This window comes from Dipodomys merriami, unplaced genomic scaffold (genome assembly GCF_024711535.1).
Source record: "Dipodomys merriami isolate MVZ:Mamm:240054 unplaced genomic scaffold, mDipMer1.0.p SCAF_134, whole genome shotgun sequence".
Taxonomy (NCBI): domain Eukaryota; kingdom Metazoa; phylum Chordata; class Mammalia; order Rodentia; family Heteromyidae; genus Dipodomys; species Dipodomys merriami.
Window position 1 is genome coordinate 3206324 of NW_027202649.1, and position 24077 is coordinate 3230400.

At 50.1% G+C, this 24077-nt stretch overlaps 1 protein-coding gene across 1 annotated transcript; it reads left to right on the forward strand.

Annotated features, from left to right (window-relative positions):
• The first annotated feature begins 284 nt into the window (after positions 1 to 284).
• Positions 285 to 18741, forward strand: LOC138825080 (carbohydrate sulfotransferase 6-like). The gene is made up of 3 exons (XM_070019453.1): positions 285 to 366; positions 15216 to 15295; positions 16509 to 18741. The coding sequence occupies exon 3, from the start codon at positions 16527 to 16529 to the stop codon at positions 17718 to 17720; it is 1194 nt and encodes a 397-aa protein (XP_069875554.1). The 5' UTR covers positions 285 to 366; positions 15216 to 15295; positions 16509 to 16526; the 3' UTR covers positions 17721 to 18741.
• Positions 18742 to 24077: the final 5336 nt, after the last annotated feature.

Consider the following 24077-nt stretch of genomic DNA (forward strand, 5'->3'; position numbering starts at 1 on the left):
CTCTCTTCCTCTCTCTCTCTCTCCCTCCCCCCCCCTCTCTCGGGGGTGGGGGGAGGAGAGCTTTGTCGTCTGGTGAGTTACTGGGGATGAGAGGTGACTGCGTCAGGATGCGCCGCCGCATCCCGGAGCCCACCGAGTGTCCTGGTCTCCCGACCGCTCGGTGCCCGCCCTCGGCCGCTGCCCCTCCTCCGGGGCGTGGCCCGTGGCTGGAGCTGGGGCGGGCTGCGGGAGCTCGAGGCCAATGGGCTCCTTCCTCCCTGCCTTCCTCCCGGGTTCCCCGGGGCGGCCCGGGACTCGAGCCCGGGTCCAGCGCCTCCTCGTACAGTGCGCCTGGCAGACGTGCGCGCGGCGGCAGCGGGCGCACAGGTATGGCGGGGTGGGGGGTGGGGGTACAGGTACGGGGGAGGGCGGAGCTCGGTAGGGCGGAGACGCACAGGTACAAAGGTGAGCACTGGTATAGGTGCGCGCTCGCTGGGACAGGGCGCACAGGTATGGGATGCGCTCGCTGGGACGGGGTGCACGGGTATGGGATGCGCTCGCTGGGACGCGGCGCACGGGTATGGGGGTGCGCTCGCTGGGACGCGGCGCACGGGTATGGGGGTGCGCTCGCTGGGAAGGGGCGCACAGGTACGGGGGTGCGCTCGCTGGGACGGGGCGCACAGATACAGGGATGCGCTCGCTGGGACGGGGCGCACGGGTACGGGGGTGCGCTCGCTGGGACGGGGCGCACGGGTACGGGGGTGCGCACATATATGGGGTGTGCTCGCTGGGACCCGGGCGCACAGGCATGGGGGGGTGCGCTCGCTGGGACCCGGGCGCACAGGTATGGCGGAGTGGGGGGTAGGGCACAGGTACGGGGGCGGGCGGAGCTCGGTGGGGCGGAGACGCACAGGTACTAGGGTGCGCACGGGTATAGGTGTGCCCTCGCTGGGACGGGGCGCACAGGCATGGGGGTGCGCTCATTGGGATGGGGGCGCACAGGCATGGGGGTGCGCTCGATGGGACGGGGCGCACAGGTATAGGGTGCCCTCGCTGGGACGGGGCGCACAGGCATGGGGGTGCGCTCGATGGGACGGGGGCGCGCGGCGGCGGGGGCTGTCTACAGGTGATCAGGACGCCTGCACCCCACCATCTCGTCTCCACTGCGCCCCTTTCCCCTGGGACGCCTGCTCGCGTCCACATCCCCTCTGCCTGTGTCGCACGCTGCTGTGTCTTGGTTATCCCGATGCCCAGCGTCCGGTGCTGGGAGTCACCGTCTTCGTAGTCGTGGGACCCTGAGAATCAGGTCAGCCCCCCCCCGGCTCCCCAGTGAGGGGGAAGAGCCGCTGCGGGTGGGTCTGGGAAGGAGCCCTCAGGAGATGCGCAGGGGGACCGCGACACAGACGCGGAGCCTGGAGTGACTTGGTGCATCTGCTGTCCAGCGGGACAGCTCCGCGTGGGACCGGCCCGGGCGGGGCGGGCGGGGCGGGGCCGGCGGAGGGCGGGGCTGTGAATCCCCGAGCCTGGAGGGGCCGCTTGAACCGCACTCAGGGCCTCTGCGGACACCGGAGTTTGGAAGGACAGTTTCTAAAGTTCCCAGAGAGCTAGCTGTCCCCCACCGAGAAGGGAGGATCGGGGATGCAGAGCCCGACTCGGACGGATCTGAGTCCCGCGGCCCCCGCCTTCTGACTGCTCGTCGTGGACACTCTGTAGGGGACCTGCAAAGGCCAAGTCTCCGTCCTCCTCCCTCAGACCGGTACCCGTGGTCAAGATGCCCCTTCGAGAAAAACATCTCTCCTCTCCTCTTTCTTTCCTCCTCCTGTGTGTGTGTGTATCTGTGGGTGTCTGTGGGTGTCTATCTGTGTGTGTGTCTCGGTTCTTGAACTCAGGGCCTGGGCTGTCCCTCAACATTTTTATTCGAGGCTGGCACTCTATCACTTGACCTACAGCTCATCATGGTTCAAAGCCAGCCCAGCCAGAAAAGTCTGGGAGACTCCTCTCCAATTAATCACCAAAGACTAGAGGTGGAGTTGTGGTTCCTGTGGTGGAGCACCAGCCTTGAGTGAAAAAGCTAAGGGGCAGCACTCATGCCCTGAGTTCAAGCCCTAGCACTGGCACAAAAGGAAAGAAGGAAGGAAGGAAGGAAGGAAGGGAAGGAGGGAGGGGGGGAGAAGGGAGGAAGGAGAAACTAGACTTTGTTTTTACCAAGGCACAAACTGTCATCTTCCCCTCCACTGGAGATGCTGGCTGTAAGTCACTTACCTGATCTACCTGGTCTGATAGCATGACCCCTCTATTCCTTCCTGAAGGAGGAAGGAATGTTCTACAAAAAAGCCAAAAAGAATCTCCACAGACAGGCCTAGCTGGGTTTTCCCACCATTGTCTGTTAGCAACACACATAGAGAGAAGTCTTCATGAAAACCCAGAAGCACAGGACACGGAGAGCTGAGCACAAGAAGGTTCCTGGAGAGAATATCAAGTTCTGTGCCTCTTTGCCTATACTTCGCCCACCATGTTTGTGACTTTCTCTGTATCCTTCATAATATCCTTTGTAATAAGCCAGCAAGCAAAATGTTTGCCTGAGTTCTGTGATCTAGTCAAGAACGTTAATCAAGTCCTGGAAAGGGTCAGTAACTGGAGGATCCATAAAACAACTGGGACTTGCACGTGACATCTAGAGAGGAGGGGTTGCCTTGAGGCCCTGAGCCCCTCTGCCTGTGGTGTCCAATCCTGTCCCCAGGTGGCTAGAGTCAGAACTGAATTAGAGGAAACCCAGGGCCTCTGCTATGGCACTGATTGCCTGCCTGCTAGAGGAGGGAAATCTCACACACATCTTGAGGGTCACAGGAGAAGTCTTTGCTGATCAAGGTGTGGGAATAGAGGAAAGACAAAACTATTTTTTCTAAGCAGAAGTCAAGCTCAGCACCACAGAGAGGCTTCCTCTGTGATTCTGTCTGTTCATCTGTTCACAAATGCCCCCAGGGTTAGATCTGAGCCTGGAAAGCCTAAGGCTCTTTTCTCAGACTTGATTTGAATTTCCTTGTGAAGGAAGATCTGTTTCCTCCAGTAGTGTCTGTGTGGTCCAACTCTCATCTGGTTGTCCCTGGCGACTGTCACATGGCTGCAGACAGAGCAGGTGTAGCCCAGGCTACGGATCAGGTGCGTCTTCCCCAGAGGGGCCCAGCCCACAGTGTGGAGGCTGGGGTGAGTGGGAGGCCTAGATACCTGAATTGCACACAAGACAATCCATCCTGTACCTCTGGCTTTCTCTGGCCAACTGCATGTTCAGGTCAGCTGGAAGATGGGCTTGAAGACTTGCCTCCCTACAATGAAACTGGGAGAAAGGGGCTGGCAAACCTCATTCGTGCTTCCTCAAGCCAACTGAAAATAACCAATCTAGGCCAGGCACCAGTGGCTCACACCTGTAATCCTAATTGCTCAGAAGGTTGAAATCTGTGGATTGTGATTGGAAGCCAACCTGGGCAAGAAAGCCCAAGAGATTCTTATCACCAATGAACGCCCAAAAAGCCAGAAATGGAGCTGTGGCTCAAGTGGTAGAATACTAATCATGAGTGGAAACACTAAGGGATAGTTCCCAGGCCCTTCTTTCAGGCCCAGTCCCAGAACTAAATTAATAAATAATATAAAAATAAATAAACAAGGCAGGGCACTGTTGGTTCCTAGCTACTCAGGAGGGTGAGATCTGAGAATCACAGTTCAAAGCCAGCCGGGGCAGGAAAGTCCGTGAGACTCTTCAATTAAGTACCAGAAAACTGGAAGTGGTGCTGTGACTCACGTGGTAGAGCACTTATCTTGAACTGAAGAGCTCAGGGACAGCGCCCCAGCACCAACAAAAATAAATCCAATCTGTGAGTGCTAAATAGAAGTCTAATCAAGAATATCAAGTAACATAGCAAAAACAACTACTTTAAAAAAAAATCTGTAACTTGACCATAGAAAAGTAAACACTAATATTCAGTCTGCATCTTTCCACATTTCTTTCTGTGTTCTTGTGTATTTTACAAATAACTTTATTGAGGCATAACTCACATACCTTAAAGTTTGTTCTTTTTTGGGGGGGGGTTGGGGGGGTTCCGGTCATGGGGCCTGAACTCTGGGCCCGGGCGCTTTCCCTCAGCTCTTCAGCTCAAGGCTAGCACTCTAACGCTTGAGCCACAGCACCACTTCCGGCTTTTTTCTTTTTGCTTATGTGGTGCTGAGGAATCGAACCCAGGGCCTCATACATGCAAGGCAAGCACTCTACCATTGAGCCACCTTCCCAGCCCAAGTTTGTTCTTTTTAAGTGTACAATTTACTATTCATAATGTATTTAGTGTCATGTGTCAGTACTTCATTTTTTTTCTCCTCCTCCTCCTCCTCCTTTGTGCAGCTATCAGAACTTGAACACAGGGTCTCTCACTCTTACTAAGTTTTCTTATGCTCTGTCACTGTTGCTACCTGGAACCAAGGACAGCATGATGGGATACTGGGACCAAAGAAATGAGAGGAGGGACAGGAAAATTGGGGGGCCAAGGGGCCAGCACTCATTGGCTTCTGAACCCTGAGTTCCCATTAACAAGCTAATTTATTTAGTTCAGCGCTGGGAAGGTGTCTACAGGTACGTGCAGAAACTAGGGTATCCATCTCTTGTGGTTACAACCATTAACAGGAGCTATAGATTATGCATAGTGATATTTGACTCCCTTATCATTAGAAGCAAAGGGAAGCAATAAACATTTTAACCTTAACAGAGATATACATCTTATCTCCAAGTTCTTAAGCTTTTAGTGTCCAAACAGTTCTAACTAAAACACACTTAGGATAGTCACTTCTATCTTTGCCTTGTCTTGACCATTGACCTTTCCAGCTCTTAGCCTTCTGAGTGCTACAGAGGTGGCATTATAACTGCTTTAACCCTTTCTTTGTCTCATCTGGACTACAGAACATCCCTCCCCCCACCTTTTTTTTTGTTGATTGTGGGGCTTAAATTCAGAGCCTGGACACTGTCTATGAGCCTCTTTGTGTTCAAGGCCAGCACTCTACCACTTGAGTCACAGTGCCACTTCCAGTTTTTGAGTGGTTAATTGGAGATAAAGTTCTCACAGGGACTTTTCAGCCTGGGCTGGCTTCAAACCGCAATTCTCAGAACTTGGTCTCCTGAGTAGCTAGGATTACAGGCTTTAGCCACCAGCACCCAGCCTTTCCCCCTTTTTTTAATTATTTGAGACAGCATGATTTTCATTTCTGCTTGAGCATGCTACATGCTAGAGAATAAACACTGGAAGAGAGACAGAGCGAACAGGATGACCCCTAATAGGATAGGGGTCATTTTAAAAAGGTCATAGCTAAGACAACCATCCTGGGAGCCCAGTCATTACCAATTTTCAACTTGCTCAATTCTTTTTGAGCTGGTCTAACTGGTTCTGAATTTTTTGGGAATTGTCAGTATACTAGAACAAGACAATCCTTCAAATTGTTCGCATCCTAAATGGTTTTCTTATTATCAGCAAATAATCTATGGCAGCCTGATTTTATAAAATCCCTGTTCATAACTCCTTCATTTTCTGATTTATTTCTTCCAAAATAATAGGGGTAACATTTGTTACTTTGTTGAAAAGACAAGCTAGTTGATTAAGTTCTCTTTGGATACCTACTACAAGTCCAAGGACAAGTAGAAAAAGGCTGCAGCGACAGTTGCATCTGCACTATTTAACAGCACAAGGCTGTCATTAAAATTTGGGGGAGATCACATCTCATTCATCCCTTATTCTGATGTCAAATTACTAACAGAGGCACCATCCCCCCAACATAACAGAGTCCTGAATAATTTCTCTTTAGAGCATGATATGCCTTTTTTTCCCACAAAAGAAAGGCCAGCCAGCCAAGCACCAGTGGCTCACACCTGTAATCCTTGCTTACTCAGGAGGCTTAGATCTGAGGATCACAGTTCAAAGCCAGCCAGGGCAGGAAAGTCCATGAGACTCTTACCTCCAATGAGCCATTAGAAAACCAGAAATGGTGGTGTGGCTCAAGTGGTAGAGCACTAGCCTTGAGCTGAAGAGCGGAGGGACAGCACCCAGGCCGCGTTCAAGCCCCACAACTGAAAAAAAAAAAACCAAGACCAAATAATTCCAGTTAGCATCAATACCAAAAAGTATCACCATACAAAACAGAAGCAAACACAAGTTTGATAAAGAAGACTACTTTTCTCACACCATGATGATAGTTATTTTTGTTGTTATTTTGTTGGTTATGGGGCTTAAACTCTGGGCCATTGCACTGTCCTTGAGCTCTTCAGCTCAAGGGCTAACACTCACTTGAGCCACTGCACCACTTCCAATTTTCTGGTGGTTAATTAGAGATAAGTGTCTCATGACATTCCTGTCTGGGCTGGCTTTGAACTGTGATCCTGAGATCTCAGCCTCCTGAGTAGCTAGTATTACAGGCGTGAGCCATCAGAGTCTGGCCCTGATGACAGTTTTTATGTAATAAAATATCTGATTATTTTGAACATGTTCACACACACATATACACACTTGTGCACAAAAGTCTTAAGGTGCACTCAGGTTTTAAAATGAAAATCAGGGGCTGGGAAGGTGGCTCAGTGGTAGAACGCTTGCCTTGCATGCCTGAGGCCCTGGGTTCGATTCCTCAGCACCACATAAGCAAAAAGAAAAAAGCCGGAAGTGGCGCTGTGGCTCAAGTGGTAGAGTGCTAGCCTTGAGCTGAAGAGCTGAGGGACAGCACTCAGGCCCAGAGTTCAGGCCCCATGACTGGACTAAAAATAAAAAATAAAAAATAAATAAAATAAAATGAAAATCAGCTGTAAATTTTTTTTGGCAAATGACATTATTTTACCCAATATGATGAACCATGTGGTCAGTGTTAGGAAAAGACAACACAAAACCAACTGCAAGACAAAACACAAAATTTCTGCTAACAACGGAGTTTCTTACAGATAACCAAGACCTAGAGAGCCAAGAACAGAATATGTTTAGACAACTTTGTTAGCAAGGCACATTAGCACATGAATTGCTCTTTAAATATTCCCTAGATGGGGGCTGGGAAGGTGGCTCAGAGGTAGAGTGCTTGCCTTGCATGTATGAGGCCGTGGGTTTGCTTCCTCAGCACCACATAAGCAAAAAAAAAAAAAAAAAAAAAAAAGCCATAAGAGTGGCGCTGTGGCTCAAGTTGTAGAGTACTAGCCTTGAGCTGAAGAGTTGAGGGACAGCACCCAGGCCCAGAGTTCAGGCCCCACAACCAACAACAACAACAAAATTCCTAGATGGGCTTCAGTCTTTGGTCCTGCAAAAAGAATTGGGGAAAGGTAGGACCTCTTTGAAATTATTTCATAGGTGTAACAGAAGTCTATAAAAGGGTCTAGCAACCCCCATCCTACACCAAGAGGTTTGTTTAATTTATACAGGGCTCTGAATTTGCTAGTTCTTATTTTCTGAACAATCCCTTTTCAGGTATCCTTTTTTCCATATCTAAAACATTTTATAAGTTTTTTTTTTTTTTTTAATGAGGAATCGAACCCAGGGCCTCAGGCAATGCAAGGCAAGCGCTCTACCACTGAGCCACCTTCCCAGCTCATTTTATAAGTTTTTATTTTATTAGTCATCAAGCTTGAACTCTGGGCCTGGGCACTGTCCCTCAGCTCTTCAGCTCAAGGCTAGCGCTCTACCACTGGAGCCACAGTGCCACTTCCAGTTTTCTGGTGGTTAATTGGAGATAGGAGTGTCAGGACGTTCCTGCCAGGGCTGACTTTGAACCGTGATCCTCAGATCTCAGTCTCCTGAGTAGCTAGGATTACAGGTGTGAGCCACCAGACTGGCTTTGCAACTTTTTATTTTGAGTCCAATTATGACAGCAGCCATCAGCTTAGTATTATAAGCAGAGGAGCCAATGTCATTACAAGCTTTACTATATTCTTCAAGATTGCCATCTGTGGCAAGCCTCTGACACTCAACTAGCACTATCAAAGGCAAGTATTTGGAGAAGTAAGTCTTTTACTCAGTTTGTTGTACAGTTTTATGAAGATTGTCTTTTAACCAGGCTATGAAATCAATATATGGTTCCATGCCTCCCTGCCTAATATCTACAGAAGAGATAGTAGCTTATCCTGGCCCAGTGTACCTGATTAATTGCTTGATTATTGTACAATGGCTGCTGAGCCACTCTCAGCCAAGCTCCCTGCTCCAGAAGTTGTCCACCCCAATATGTAGGAAGTTGCATGTGCTGTTTCTTAAGGCTTGGCTATGGGCTTCCTCAACATCTTTTATCTTTCACTTCTGATGCAGCCAGCAGCATCTTTACCAGCTTAAATCACTCGGTCCTTTTGCTTTCTGCTTGCCCATTGTTCCCCTGGCAGTCCTAGCACGTGTTCCAGGATCATGAACTCTTCAATTTTTTTCAATTAACTTCCAAATACTATGGTTTATCTGTCACTCATGCGCCATGTTGGGCGCCACTTGTTACTCACAACCAAGGGACGGCAAGATGGAATACCAGGGCCAAAGAAATGAGGAGGGGGGGAGAGAGAAAAAGAGGGAGAGATGAAGAGAGGGAGAGGAGAAAGAGGAAAAGGAAAAGGAAGAAGAAAAGAGAGAGAGAAGGAAAGTTGGGGGACCAGGGGGTCCAGCACTCACTGACTTCTGAACCCTGAGTTCCCATTAGCAAGCACAGGGGAGTTACCTACAGATACGTGCAGTAACTAGGGTATCAACCTATTTTGTGGTTACAACCATTAACATGACGTGTAGTCTATACATAGTGATAACTGAAATTGACTCTCTTATTGTTAGGGAGCAGAAGGGGAGCTTATTCATCTTATCTCTAAGGTCTTAAGCTTTTAGTGTTCAAACAGCTCTAACTTACTCTACTCATACTTAGGGTAGTAACATACCCTTGTCTTGCTTTGACTGTTTGACCTTTCCAGGGTCCAGCTCTCAGCCTTCTGAGTGCTGTTGAGGTGGCAGTCCAACCTCTTTAACCCTTTCCTTTCTCACAACTTGGCTCAGAGTTCCCTACAGTCACTTTAGCCACCCATAAATCCAATCTGGCATTGTGCTGGAGATAGAGTCTTGCAACTTTTCTGCCCTGGCTGGCTTCAAACTGTGATCCTCCAGGTTCCAGCCTCTTGAGAGGCTAGGATTACAAGTGTGAGCAGCCCCCAAGTACCAAGTCCTCAAGTATTATTTCATTCCTTTTGTTTTTTATTGCCACAGGACCTTCTATTGTGTATACAGTACCATTTTCTGTTTATCCATCCATCATCCCCTGATAAGTATTTGAGATGTCTCTGCTTTGAGGCTAATATAAGGGCTGCTATGAAAACCCATCAGCCAATTTTTGTGTGAACATATGTTTTCAATTTCTTTGGCACACAACTAAATGTGGAATTGCTGCATCATATGGTAACTCTAGATTCAGTCTTTTAAGGAATTGCCCGTCTATTTTCCACTCCATACCAGCATCCCATTTTATATGCTCACCAGCACTGTAGAAGGGTTCCTTCCAACTCTTTCTGTTTTCACTAACACTTGTCATTTAAAAAAATATATCAGATGGGCACAGGTGGCTCATGCCTATAGTCCTAGCTATGCAGGAGGCTGAGATCTGAGGATTGCAGTCCGAAGCCAGCCCAGGCAGAAGAATTCCCATGAGACTCTTATCTCCAATTAACCACTCAAAACCCAGAAGTGGAGTTGTGGCTCAAGTAGTATAGTGCTAGTCCTGAGTATAAAGAAGCTCAGGGACAGCATCCAGCCTCTTGGTTCAAGCCCCAGATCTGGCACACACGCGTGCACACACACACACACACACACACACACACACACACACACACACACACACACACAGATGAAGAAGACTTGGCTGTATAGGAATCCCTCAACAGATGGTATTTTCTGTTGCTTCTCTACCAACATTTACCTGCCTCACTCCCTCCCTACTTTGTTTTCTTTTCTCCCTACCCTTTTCTCTTTCCCTCTTCTTCATCCTTCTCCCAAAGGAATGTGTTGGGCATTAATATAACTATTTTGCCCCAGTGGTGGCCCTTAATATCTAAGGTTTCCCCATCCAGAATCTCCTGTGCCCAGCCTTTGGGATTCCTGAACAAGAATGGCCTCCAGCTGACACCAAATTGAGAGAAATACAAGCCTGGGATTTTTACCTAGTATTACATTTCAGTCTTTTAGATTCCACGCCAGGGCTGGGGGAGGATGATGACAAAAGAAGCTGTCTAGTTGAAGGTGGGCAGAGCTTGGCTAGAAGTGAATTCTGTCCAGAGAGCCAGGGCTCCTGGACTCCAGCTCAACACCTGCTATGGCTAACCATCCTTTATCCCTTATCCTGTGTCTCGATTTTCCCATCTGCAAACCAGGCAAACAATAGCCCCTTCCTGTATCTCTCAAGCCAAGAAATGGAAAGGGATGTTTTAGAAGATGCTATAATTTTAAGGCTCAAAGCAGAAATAAATGTGGGATAAGTGAGTTAGTTACTTTCTTTGGGTTTGGTGATCTAATTTCAATTCAGCAAATATTTATTAATGTCATTCTCCTTTGGTTGTGTGTGTGCATGTGCAAACGTGCATGCGCATGCATAGGTGCACATGCATGCATGCCAGAACTGAGCCTTTAACTTAGGGCTTTCACTTAACTTCTTCATTCAAGGCTGGTGGTCTGCCACTTGAATCAAATCTCTACTTCCAGCCTTTTGCTGGTTAACATGGGAATAACAATCTCCCAGCCTTTTTGCCTATGCTGGCTTCAAACCTTGATCCTCAGATCTCAGCCTCCTGGTTACAAGTGTGAGCCACCAATACCTGGATTTTATTTGGCATTTAGAATGTTTCTAGACATGATTCTTTTTTTTTTTTTTTGTCGGCCGTGGGGCTTGAACTCTGGGCCTGGGCGCTGTCCCTCAGCTCTTCAGCTCAAGGCGAGCGCTCTACCACTTGAGCTACAGTGCCACTTCCGGTTTTCTGGTGGTTTATTGGAGATAGGAGTCTCACGGTCTCTCCTGCCCGGGCTGGCTTTGAACCGCGATCCTCAGATCTCAGCCTCCTGAGTAGCTAGGATTACAGGCGTGAGCCACCAGCGCCCGACTGTGTGTTTTTTTTTTTTTTTTTGGGTCCGGTCGTGGGGCCTGAACTCTTGGCCTGGGCGCTGTCCCTCAGCTCTCCAGCTCAAGGCTAGCACTCTACCACTTGAGCCACAGCGCCACTTCCGGCTTTTTTTTTTTTTCCTGCTTACGTGGTGCTGAGGAATCGAACCCAGGGCGTTAAGCATGCAAGGTGAGCGCTCTACCACTGAGCCAACTTCCCAGCCCCTTCTAGACATGATTCTTAGTCTTATTAGGTCAAGATTTTTTTTTTTTTTTTTTTTTTGCCAGTCATGGTGCCTGAACTCTGGGCGTGGGCCCTGTCCCTCAGCTCTTCAGCTCAAGGCGAGTGCTCTACCACTTGAGCTACAGCGCCACTTCCAGCTTTTTCTGCTTATGTGGTGCTGAGGAATTGAACCCAGGGCCTCATGCATGCAAGGCAAGCACTCTACCACTGAGTCACCTTCCCAGCCCCTAGGTCAAGATTCTTAACTCCTTTTTTCTTTTGTGCTCTTGGAGCTTGAACTTACTACCTGGGCACTGTTCCTGAGCTTTTTTCCTCAATGTAGTGCTCTACCACTTAAGGCAGAGCTCCACTTCTGGCTTTTTTTTAATAGTTATTGGAGATAAGAGTCTTACAGAAGTTCCTGCCTGGGCTGGCTTCAAACCTAGATGCTCAGATTCCAGCATTCTGAGCAGCTAGGATTATAGGCATGAGCTACCTGTGCTCAGAAACTCTTATTTATGTATGTATGTATTTATTTAATTTAACTGAAGTCTAACATTGATCAGAAAAAAACCACAGATCAAAAAGTACTGTTTCACAAACTAAATGCAGTCATAATTAGAAAAACAGAGGAGGGGCTGAGAAGGTGGCTCAGTGGTAGAGTGCTTGCCTTGCATGCATGAGGCCCTGGGTTCGATTCCTCAGCAGTACATAAGCAAAAAGAAAAAAGCCGGAAGTGGCGCTATGGCTCAAGTGGTAGAGCGCTAGCCTTGAGCTGAAGAGCTGAGGGACAGCGCCCAGGCCCAGAGTTCAGGCCCACAACTGACAAAAAAAAAAAAAAAAACAGAGGATGATCAGTGTCAGGGAGCTTAATCCCATCCTCCTTCCCCCAAATAAGCTTTTATTTCATCATCTTCAACACCATCAGAGTTAGTGGAAAGTAAAGAAAGGGTTCCCTCTGGGGAGGGCACAGAGGACAAGAAATGTCACTTTCTTTTGGTCTGGCCCTTGTGTACTTTTTCTTTTCATTGTTGGTGGCACTTGTTTGGTTGGTTGGTTTTGTAATTTGTTGTGGTCCTGGGCATTAAATCCAGGGTTTCATGCATGCTAGGCAAGGGCAGTACACTGAACTACACCCACACCCCTGACTCTCATATTTTAAACTCTCAGCTGGCTGGCTAGGAATGAGAGGATAAAACTTCCTCATGAAGATGAAAGTACATTTCACAATGCCCACCTGACAGGTTCTTCTTAGGTTGAAACCCTCTGGCAATTAGCCATTGTGAGGAACACAAGGCTCCTTATCAGAAGACTCAAAGGCTAGGGCCTGGACTTCTGGTCACCCTGTGTGGCATGGGGCAATAAAATGGCTTTCCTTTGTTTGAATTCCAGTAATCAGATCAGATAGCAGCTCCCATAGTATATGAGTCTTTAGTATATGAGTAATTTAAGGGGACCTTAAACTTCCTTAGCACAGAGGTAATAAAACACCTTTATCTGGGGAGGTCAACATCTTCCCTACCCAGGGGAACACCAGACTGACCAAGGCAGCAGAGTCCTGCACTCTGCTGGGAATACTCTGGAGTGGGAGAGGCCCTTGTTCTGAGTCTTTTTTTTTTTTTTTTCTGGTCGTGGGGCCTGAACTCTGGGCCTGAGCTCTGTCCCCCAACTATTCAGCTCAAGGCTAGAGCTCTACCACTTGAGCCACAGTGCCACTTCTGGCTTTTTCTGCTTATGTGGTGCTGAGGAATTGAACCCAGGGCCTCATGCATGCAAGGCAAGCACTCTACTCCTGAGCCACCTTCCCAGTCCCTGTGAATCTTTCAGCTAAAGAATTGAGTTCATGCTGGGTGCTAGAGTGGCTCATGTCTGTAATCTCAGAAGGCTGAGATCTGAGGATCATGGTTTGAAACCAGTGGGGGCATGCAAGTGAGACTCTAATCTTCAATTAAGCACCAAAAAAACCTGAAAGTGGAATTGTGGCTCAAGTGGTCAAGCACTAGCCTGAGCACAAAAGCTCAGGGACAGCACCCATGTCTTGAATTGAAGCCCCGGGACCAGAAGCAAAAAAAATTTAAAAAAGAAAAAAAAAAGTTCACAGTTCTCAATGCCCACGTGAGGGAGCTGTTAGAGTTAAATCAGGGAGCAGGTGTATGATGCCTAGCACTTTTGGGGAAACAGGAGTCCCCTTCCTCCCTAGTGTCCTGTTCTCAGGAAGCCCCAGCCAGCAGCCCAGAAGGGTTGGTGACGTGTACAGAGCAGATGGGTAGCTACCCTCTGTCTTCCAGGTTTTCCAGGACTGGGTGTGGGATCCAGGAAGCAGTTCAATGTCAGCACGTGTTGGAGCTGCTTGGCATCCTCCTCCTCCCCCCATTCTTGTGTCCTCTCAGGGAGGGATCTGCTCTGACCTCAGCTAGTCAGGGGTGATATGTATAGGGGAGGATGGGAAGCAAATACTACAAAAGCAGGGAGAAAATTCAAGGTCCCTGCCTTCTGGTCATTGATCTTGGAACTCATTTGCTAGAGTAAAAGATGTATGGAGATCAGGCACCAGTGGTTCACGTCTACAATCTTTGCTACTTGGGAGGCTGAGCTCTAAGGATCAAGGTTCAGAACAGAAAGGTCTGTGAGATTCTTTTTTTTTTTTTTGGGGGGGTCTGGTTGTGGGGCCTGAACTCTGGGCCTAGGCACTGTCCCTCATCTCTTCAGCTCAAGGCTAGCACTCTACCACTTGAGCCACAGCACCGCTTCCGGCTTTTTTTTTTCTTTTTGCTTATGTGGTGCTGGGGAATCGAACCCAGGGCCTCATGCATGCAAGGCAAGCGCTCTACCACTGAGCCACCTTCCCAGCCCCCTCTATGAGATTCTTATATCCAACTGACCACCAAAAAGCTGGAAGTGGAACTGTGGCTCAAGTGATAGCATGCCTGCCTTGAGTGAAAAAGCTAAGAGAGAGTGAGAGGCCCTGAGTTCATGCACGCACACACACACACACACACACACACACACACACACACGCACACACACACACACACACACACACACACAAAGTGCATGGAGAAAAAACTCTGGGACCTTGACAGCTGGACCTAGTGTTCCTTCTTGCTGTGGGACAAGTGTACTAAAGGAAGCAGGGGGCTGGGAATGTATCTTAGTAGTAAGAGTGCTTGCCTAGCCTGCATGAAGCCCTGGGTGCAATTCCTCAGTGCCAAATAAACAGAAAAGGCTGGAAGTGGGGCTGTGGCTCAACTGTTAGAGTGCTAGCCTTGAGGAAAAAAAAAATCTCAGAGACAGTGCCCAGGCCCTGAGTTCAAGCCCCAGGACTGGAAAAAAAAAAAAAAAAGATAGAAGAAGAAAAGGAAGCAGGGATGTCTGATGTCTGAATGAGAGGTGGTCCTGGAAGAATGCTGAAAACAAAGCACAGATGACTTCAGACTTTCCCTCTGAACATACACTCCCATGCTAAGCCCTCTCCTTGCAGGTGTTTATCACGTCATCCCTCCCAACGGTCTTAGGAAGTTAAGTGCTCCGTCTTTGTTATCCCAAGAAGGAAACTGTGCCTTGGCCAGGTCCAGCCTCACAGCTCACAAATGCTGGTCCTGGGACTCAACGCCAACCCTCTCTCCCTCATCCATTAGGAGAGTCTGTCAGTTCACATCCTTAGGAAAAATACTCAGCTCAGGCCAGTGACAGAGTAGCTCCCTTTCCAGCCACTGGGGAACTTTCTCTGTGTGTGTTGGGGGAAAGGGGGAAAAGAAAGAGAGAGAAACAGAGACAGAGACAGACAGAGAAAGAGAAAGAGAGACAGACAGACAGAGACAGACAGAGACAGAGAGACTGGGGGGGGGGGGGGATTCTGTCTCCCGTGCAGGGCTCTGACCCAGTCTCCCTCCTGCTTTCTCAGGCCTGAGGAATCTACGAGAATCTTCTATGGACTTGTGACTAGATCAGCACAGACAGCTCTCCCAGGAGACTTGGACCACAGTGAGTACCTTCATGAGGGAAGAGGCAGGCAGCCAACTAGGGGTGTGTCCCTGCCCTGTCTCTCTGCGGCTCTGGCTCCGCTCTGCTTCCCCTTTCACTGGACTCAGGAAACTCACATGGCTCTGGGAGGCCACCTTCACTCCCCAGGGGCCATGGCAACAGCCACATATGTGTGTCTATTCGATTTGTTTATTCTTACTCTACCACTTGAGCCACACTTCTACATCTACCTTTTTTTTTTTTTAACCATCTTGGTGGGGTTTGTGTGTGTGTGTGTTGTTGTTGTTGTTGTTTGTTTGTTTTTGTCAGTCGTGGGGCCTGAACTCTGGGCCTGGGCTCTGTCCCTCAGCTCTTCAGCTCAAGGCTAGTGCTCTACCACTGGAGCCACAGCGCCACTTCCGGCTTTTTTTTCTGCTTATGTGGTGCTGAGGAATCGAACCCAGGGCCTCAAGCATGCAAGGCAAGCTTGCTCTACCACTGAGCCGCCTTCCCAGCCCCCAACTTCAGGTTTTCTGAGTGCTTTATTGGAGATAAGAGTCTCACTTTCCTACCCAGGCTGGCTTTGAACAGCGATCCTCAGATCTCAGCCTCCTGAGTAGCTAGGATCACAGGTATGAGCCACCAGCGCCCGGCTACCATCTTGTTTTTTAAAAAAATATTTTTTGTGGTACTGGGGATTGAACTCAGGAACGTCAGTTTGCAGTGCCTTCCCACTGAGCCACGCCTCCAGTCCTTCCAGCATTTTTTTCTGGTTAACTTGAGAGAAGTGTTCTCTCAGACGTATCTCCCTAGGACTGGCATCAGACCTTGGTCCTCAGATCTTAGTCTCCTGAGTAGCCAGGATTACAGGTGTGAAACACCAACCAGCAACTGGCCTAGGATGAATTCTTAAGCAACGGACAGGATTTGTTTGTAAAAACAGCATTTCTCTTAAGGCAGGCAGATGGACCTATAAGGGCAGATGCAGATGGATGGATGGGTGGGTGGATAGACAGATAGATGGATGCCATCCATGGATGGATGTCCCCACTACAGTTGGCAACTAGAACTCTGCTCTCATCCTAAGCTTGATCGTGACTTACGTCTCAACTTCAAGTTTCTGGAAGTGTCTGCGGTGACTGCAGAGCGGTGTTCGTGAAGGAGGGGGTCGGGGCCTGGGGTGGGCAGGCAGGTCGCACGCAGTCCCTAACCCGGGCGCTCTTCCCCCTGGCAGGCCTGGGCGGGCGGCGGCATGCGGCTGCCTCGCGTCTTCTCCTCGGGCACCGTGGTGCCCGCCCTCCTGCTGGGCCAGACCTGCCTGCTGCTCTTCCTGGTCTGGCGGCCTGGCCCGTCGTCCCCGGCGGGCGGCCCGGAGCGCGTGCACGTGCTGGTGCTGTCGTCCTGGCGCTCGGGCTCGTCCTTCGTGGGCCAGCTGTTCAGCCAGCACCCGGACGTCTTCTACCTGATGGAGCCCGCCTGGCACGTGTGGGCCGCCCTGTCGCAGGGCAGCGCGGCGGCGCTGCAGATGGCGGTGCGGGACCTGGTGCGCTCCGTCTTCCTGTGCGACATGGACGTGTTCGAGGCCTACCTGCCGTGGCGCCGCAACCTGTCGGACCTGTTCCAGTGGGCGGTGAGCCGGGCGCTGTGCTCGCCGCCCGCCTGCGGCGCCTTCCCGCGCGGGGCCATCAGCAGCGAGGCGGTGTGCAAGCCGCTGTGCGCGCGCCAACCCTTCGCCGCCGTGCGGGAGGCCTGCCGCACCTACAGCCACGTGGTGCTCAAGGAGGTCCGCTTCTTCGACCTGCGCGCGCTGCAGCCGCTGCTCACCGACCCGGCGCTCAACCTGCGCCTGGTGCACCTGGTGCGCGACCCCCGCGCCGTGTTCCGCTCGCGCGAGCAGACGGCCAAGGCGCTGGCCCGCGACAACGGCATCGTACTGGGCACCAACGGCACGTGGGTGGAGGCCGACCCGCGCCTGCGCGTGGTGACCGAGGTGTGCCGCAGTCACGTGCGCATCGCCGACGCCGCGCTGCGCAAGCCGCCGCCCTTCCTGCGCGGCCGCTACCTGCTGGTGCGCTTCGAGGACCTGGCGCGGGACCCCCTGACCGAGATCCGCGCGCTCTACGCCTTCGCCGGCCTGAGCCTCACGCCCGAGCTGCAGGCCTGGATCCACAACATCACGCACGGCTCGGGCCCCGGCGCGCGCCGCGAGGCCTTCAAGACCACCTCCAGGGACGCGCGCAACGTCTCGCAGGCCTGGCGCCACGAGCTGCCCTTCGCCAAGATCCGCCGCGTGCAGGAGCTGTGCGCAGGCGCGCTGCAGGCGCTCGGCTACCGGCCCGTCTTCTCCGAGCGGGAGCAGCGCGACCTCGCCCTGGACCTGGTGCTGCCGCGCGGCCCGGGCAGCTTCCGGTGGGCGTCGGCCACCGAGCCGCAGCGCGGGCCTTAGCGGGGGACCTCAGCCGGGAGACGAGGGGACCCGGTGAGCAGAGGGGCTGGCGCCAGACACCACAGGCCCGAAGTTGGGGACCCCCCCATTCCACTTTCTCCCCCCTCCCTGGATTACTTTTCTTTCTCCTTCCTTCCTTCCTTCCTTCCTTCCTTCCTTCCTTCCTTCCTTCCTTCCTCTCCCTCCCCTCTCTCCTTCCTTCCCTTTCTTTTTTTCTCCCATTCTTTCGTGTGTGTGTGTGTGTGTGTGTGTGTGTGTGTGGCTACTGAGACTTCAACTCAAGGCCTCCTGTCCTCCCTCATCGTCTTCATTTTTCTTCCCAAAGCTGGCACTCTACCACTGGAGTCACATCTCCTCCACCTTTTAAGTTTTTGCTGGTTAATTGGAAATATGTCTCTCGCAGATTTGTCAGGTTTCAATCTCAACATTGAGATCTCAGCCTCCTGAGTAGCTAGGATGAAGGGGCAAGAGGTGTGACTCAAGCAGTACAGTGCCAGCCTGGCAGCAAAAAGGGTCAGAGGGGGCGGCGGGGGGTGCTGAGTAGGATTCCGGACATGGGCCCCCAGCCTCACGCTGTTCCTTTAGGTCTTCTTTAGGAGCTGGTGTCCCATCAAGCTCAATCTTCATGGAAGGAGAAACTCTTCCGCTCCCCACCCTTTCTCTGGGGGTACAGCAGTCACGGGCTCCCCTCAAGCACTTTCAGCTTAACTCTCTCCTTCCTTGGATGTACAACACAGTAGCTGAGAATGGTATGCCATTCCTGGCTGGGCATGGGGGGCACTCACACACCCCATTTTCTTCATGCCTGGGTCGCCAGACTCCATCAAAGTCGTGGCCCATCTTCAGTGAGAGAGCAGAGGCGACGTCTGTCTGTGGTCTCCCCTTAGCCTCTCTCTGCCCTACCTTCTAGTGACCCCTCCACACCCCATCACCCTGCCCACAGGTATAACGAACCTTTGATGTGCCTTTGATTTGTCTGGATGGGAAAGATCCTACTTGTGGAAATAAACGTCATCCTTAATTTGTGTGATGCATATTAGATTTTGCACTATCCCCTTAAGCTTATTTTCTGCTCATGGCTGGCACTCTACCACTTGAGCCACAACTCCACTTCCAGCTTTTTGCTGGTTGATTGGACTTTCCTACCCAGAATGGGTTTGAACTGTGATCCTCAGATCTCAGCCTTCTGATTCTGTAGGATTCCAAGTATGAGCCATCTGTGCCTGGCCAGTTTAGACAAAATCTTTTCAGAAGTAAAGGGACATGGCCAAGGTCATGAGGAGAAAAGAATCGTGAAGGGTGAAGGGAAATTTTGCTGTCAGCGTTGCAGGCGAAGAAGAAGATGAATGAAGCTTGCCAAGACCCTCTCCGGAGCAGAAGGTGGACTTTCCCCCCTTTTTATTTGGTTTAGGGAAGAGTAGGGCTCGAAACACAGCTGTGCCCTGTGGGAGATGGTAAATTCGTGGCTGAGAGTATAGAATCTGGAAAGGAACGTGCGTAAGCCTGGCAGGTGGCAGTGAGAAGAGGAGGAAGCGCAGAGGGGCCTGGCAGCAAGCCGGGTTAAGCGGGTAACAGAGCTCCTGAGGTTGGCACAGGCTCCCATGCCTGGAAGGTATATGGGGTAGGCCATAGGGTAAATGTAACGAATCAATCTGGCCAGGAACTCGGAAGAAAAAAGGACTCTGGGAGGGGCTTCTGCCTTCCCTTTGTCCTTCCCAGCAAAATTTTCTGCTTGTGAGCCACAAACAACTAGCTCTGGGTTGATTAAAGGGAATTTGGACCACATGTAGTGTCACATGCCTGTAGCTCCTACTATAAGGGAAATATAGGTAGGAGAGTCTTGATCTGAGGCTGGTCCTGAGCAGAAAATGAAGACCCTCCCTGAAAACTAACGTGCCAGAAGGGCTGGAGGTGTGACTTAAGGGCACAATGCGTTGCCTACCTGCACAAGGATTTTAGTCCTGAGCTCAGGAACAAGAACCAATAAATGCCCAATAAATGTTTAAGAGGAAAATAAAGTTCACGGAACCTCTGGGAAGGACTAGGATTCACATCTGTGAATCCACGTGGAACACTCCAGATTACATGGGGACTCGAAGTTTGCCACATCATTGTCACCATCAGTTGCCAGAAGGAATTCTGGTGGTTTCTAGCTTCTGATTCTCAGCACAGAGATGGCTTTGGGTTGGTAGGGAAAATAGTTTCTAGAGTTGGGCGCTGGTGGCTCATGCCTGTAATCCTAGCTACTCAGGAGGCTGAGATCTGAGGATTGCAGTTCAAAGCCAGCCCAGGCAGGAAAGTCCATGAGATTCATATCTCCAGTTAACAACCAGGAAGCAAGAAGTGGCGCTATGGTTCAAGTGGTAGAGCACTTGCCTTGAGCTCAAGGGCTGAGGGTCAGCGCCCAGGCCCAGATTTCAAGCCCCTTAACTGACAACAAAAAAGAAAAAAGGGTATCTAGAATTTTGTGCTTCTTTACTTGGCAATATAGCTGATGCCTCTGGCCAGGTCATTCATGTTCCCTACAGAGAGAGAGAGAGAGAGAGAGAGAGAGAGAGTATGTGTGTGTGTGTGTGTGTGTGTGTGTGCCCCTGAGCTGCTCTTGCTCAAAACTAGAGCTCTATCACTTGAGCCACAGTGCCACTTCTCTTTTTTTTTGTAGTTTAGTGGAGATAAGAGTTTCAAAGATAGACTTTCCTGCCCAAGCTGGGGGCGGGAACCGGGGGGAGGGGGGGAGGGAGGGCTGGGGGAGAGGGATGGACAACCACTAAGGAACAGTGCCCAGACCCTGCATTCAAGCCCTAATAAAAGAAAAAGCAGATGCTGGTGGCTCACGCCTGTAATTCTAGCTACTCTGAAGGCTGAGATCTAAGGATTGTGGTTTGAAGCCAGCCCAGGCAGAGAATTCCGTGAGACTCTTATCTCCAATAAAGCACTCAGAAAAGGCCAGGAGTGGCACTGTGGCTCAAGTGGTAGAGCACCAGCTTTGAGCACGGAGAGGCTCAGGGACAGTGCCTAGGCCCTGAGTTCAAACCCTAGGACTGGCAAGAAGAAAAAAAAGAGAGAGAGGGAGAGAGGAGCAAGATATTCATGATGGGAAAGGCTTAGAACAAGGCGATTGTGATCCAGAAGCTCCGGTGTGAGACTCAGAGCCTCACCTGACAGTGACACCCCCAGGTCTCATACCTATTGATGACCACAGTACTGCCCTTGCATTGCTCCATGAATCATCTGTTCTGTGATTACCAAGGTGCCAGAACTGGAATGCCTGAGGCCTGCTTTGCTGTCTGTACATAGAACATTCCAGGATGAGCCCTGTCTTCCTGCCTTGGGTGAGCCTATTTTAAAAATTACCATCAGAGCTAGGAATGTGGCTCAGTGGTAGAGTGCTTGCCTAGCATGCACTGGATTCGATTCCTCAGTTCCACATAAACAGAAAAAGCTAGAAGTGGTGCTGTGCTAGAGTGGTAAAGTGGTAGAGTGCTAGCTTTGAGCACAGAGAGGCTCAAGAACAGTGCCCAGGCCCTGAGTTCAAGCTCCACGACTGGCAAAAAAAAAAAAAAATTAACCATCAGAAGCCGGGCACTGGTGGCTCATACCTGTAATCCTAGCTACTCAGAAGGCTGAGATCTGAGGATCACAGTTTTTTTTTTTTTTTGGCGGTCGTGGGGCTTGAACTCTGGGCCTGGGCGCTGTCCCTCAGCTCTTCAGCTCAAGGCGAGCGCTCTACCACTTGAGCTACAGTGCCACTTCCGGTTTTCTAGTGGTTTATTGGAGATAGGAGTCTCATGGTCTCTCCTGCCCGGGCTGGCTTTGAACCATGATCCTCAGATCTCAGCCTCCTGAGTAGCTAGGATTACAGGCGTGAGCCACCGGCGCCCGGCTAGGATCACAGTTTGAAGCCAGCCAGGAGCAGAAAATGTCTGGAGACCTATCTCCAATAATCTACCCAGAAAAAGCCAGGAGTGGTGCTGTGGCTCAAGTGATAGAGCACTAGCCTTGAGCCCAAAGAGACTCAGGGACAGCACCCAGGCCTTGAGCTCAAGCCCCAGGACCTATAAAACTAAATAAACAATCAGCAGAAAGTAGGCCAAAGGTATGGCTCAGAGGAGAAGGCAGATTATTAATTCATGCAGTAATAAGTCACAAAGGAAAAGAACTTGGCTTACATAGCATCTCTAAAAAGGACAATAACAGCCAGGCACTGGTGGCTCACGCCTGTAATCCTAGCTACTCAGGAGGCTGAGATCTGAGGATTGTGGTTCAAAGCCATTGCAGGCAGAAAAGGCTGTGAGACTCTTAACTCCAATTAACCACCAGAAAACCAGAAGTGGTGCTGTGGCTCAAGGGATAGAGCAGTTGCCTTCAGCTAAAGAGATCAGGCACAGTGCCCAGGACCAGAGTTCAAGCCCCATGACTGACCAAAAATAAAAGGACAATAAATTTACAGAGAAATAGCAGGCTGAAGGAAAGTGGTTGTGGGCTTCCAATGACAGGGACCTGTAAGAAAGACAAACTTACAAGCGGAAAAACTGACTGGGTAATATGTGTTTACAGACTCTTGGTGCCATCTCTGGGCTGATGGGAGTTTAGAGTTGTCTAAAATACAGTGTGTGTGTGTGTGTGTGTGTGTGTGTGTGTGTGTGTGTGTGTGTGTGTGTGTGTGTGTGTGTGTGTGTGTGTGTGTGTGTGTGTGTGTGTTCTATCCATAGGCAGAAAAGAATAAGTAAAGAAAGCTTTCCTGGCTTTTGCTTCTCCTTTTTTTTTTGGGGGGGGCGGTCTGGTCGTGGGGCCTGAACTCTGGGCCTGGGCGCTGTCCCTCAACTCTTCAGCTCAAGGCTAGCACTCTACCACTTGAGCCACAGTGCCACTTCCAGCTTTTTTTCTTCTTGCTTATTTGGTGCTGAGGAATCGAACCCAGGGCCTCAGGCATGCAAGGCAAGCGCTCTACCACTGAACCACCTTTTCAGCCCTTGCTTATCCTTCTTAAGTTGCAGTTCTGGGGTTTGGAATTTGGGACCTCCCACCTTGCTAAGTCCTCTACTTTTTTGGGGGGGGATCCAGTCGTGGGGCCTGAACTCTGGGCCTGGGCGCTGTCCCTCAGCTCTTCAGCTCAAGGCTAGCACTCTACCACTTGAGCCACAGCGCCAGTTCCGGCTTTTTTCTTTTTGCTTATGTGGTGCTGAGGAATCGAACCCAGGGCCTCATGCATGCAAGGCAAGCGCTCTACCACTGAGCCACCTTCCCAGCCCCACGTCCTCTACTTCTTTAGCTCTATCTCCAGCCTATAATACAGCTTTATTGAAATGCAATTGACATTATAATATCTACACATTTTTTTGTATTCCAGTACTGAGTTCCTGAACTCAAGGCCTGGGCATTGTCTCTTGGCTTTTTTGCTCAAGGATTGTGCCATGTGAGTTACATCTCCATTTTGGGCTGCCTGTGGTTCACTGGAGATTAGAGCCTCATGGACTTTCCTACTCAGCCTGGCTTTGAATCAGTACAAAGAGGAGAATCATGATCCTCACACCTCAGCCTCCTGAGTAGCTAGGATTACAGGCTTGAACCACTTTGCCCCACCCAGCTCTAAACTTTTTTTTTCTTTGTCGGTCCTGGGGCTTGAACTCTGGGCCTGGGCGCTGTCCTTTTTCAGCTCAAGTTAGCGCTCTACCACTTGAGCCACAGTCAGTGCCACTTCCGGTTTTCTGGTGATTAATTGGAGATAAAAGAGTCTCACAGACTTTCCTGCCCAGACTGGTTTTGAATCACAATCCTCAGATGTCAGCCTCCTGAGTAACTAGGATTACAGACCTGAGCCACTTAGTGCCCACCTCTAAACATGTTTTGTTTTGGTTTTTTGGCTTTTCTTTTTTGATACTGGGGATCGAACCCAAGACATTGCACTTGCCAGGCAAGCAGTTTGCCACTGAGCTACATCCCAGGACCTCTAAGCATTTTTAAAGTGGAAATTTTGGTTAGTTTAGATATGTGTATGTATGACATCAAATCACACAACTATCACATTTCAGTAAGTTTCACCACAATTCTATTATTAAATGTGAATTTTTCCCTTATGGCTTCTGTCTTTTTTTTTCTTTTTTCTTTTGTTCTGATGACTTTGTCTTGTATGGAAATGGTCTTCAAGGCCCGCTTCCAACAATTGAGTATTTCATATTTGCAGGAGCTACAGGAATCAGTATTCCCACCCTGAGGTCTCGGCGCCCTCTTCTGACAGATCCTGTTCCTTACACTCAATCTGGACGGGGATCTTTCTTGCCTGTGGATCTAGTCTCCTGGGTTGGATCAGTTGGACCATTTCTTCACCACTCATATGCCAAAACCAACTGGGCTACT

Excerpts from the sequence above, each read along its gene's own strand:
- LOC138825080 (XM_070019453.1), top strand. The coding sequence starts at position 16,527 with ATGCGGCTGCCTCGCGTCTTCTCCTCGGGCACCGTGGTGCCCGCCCTC.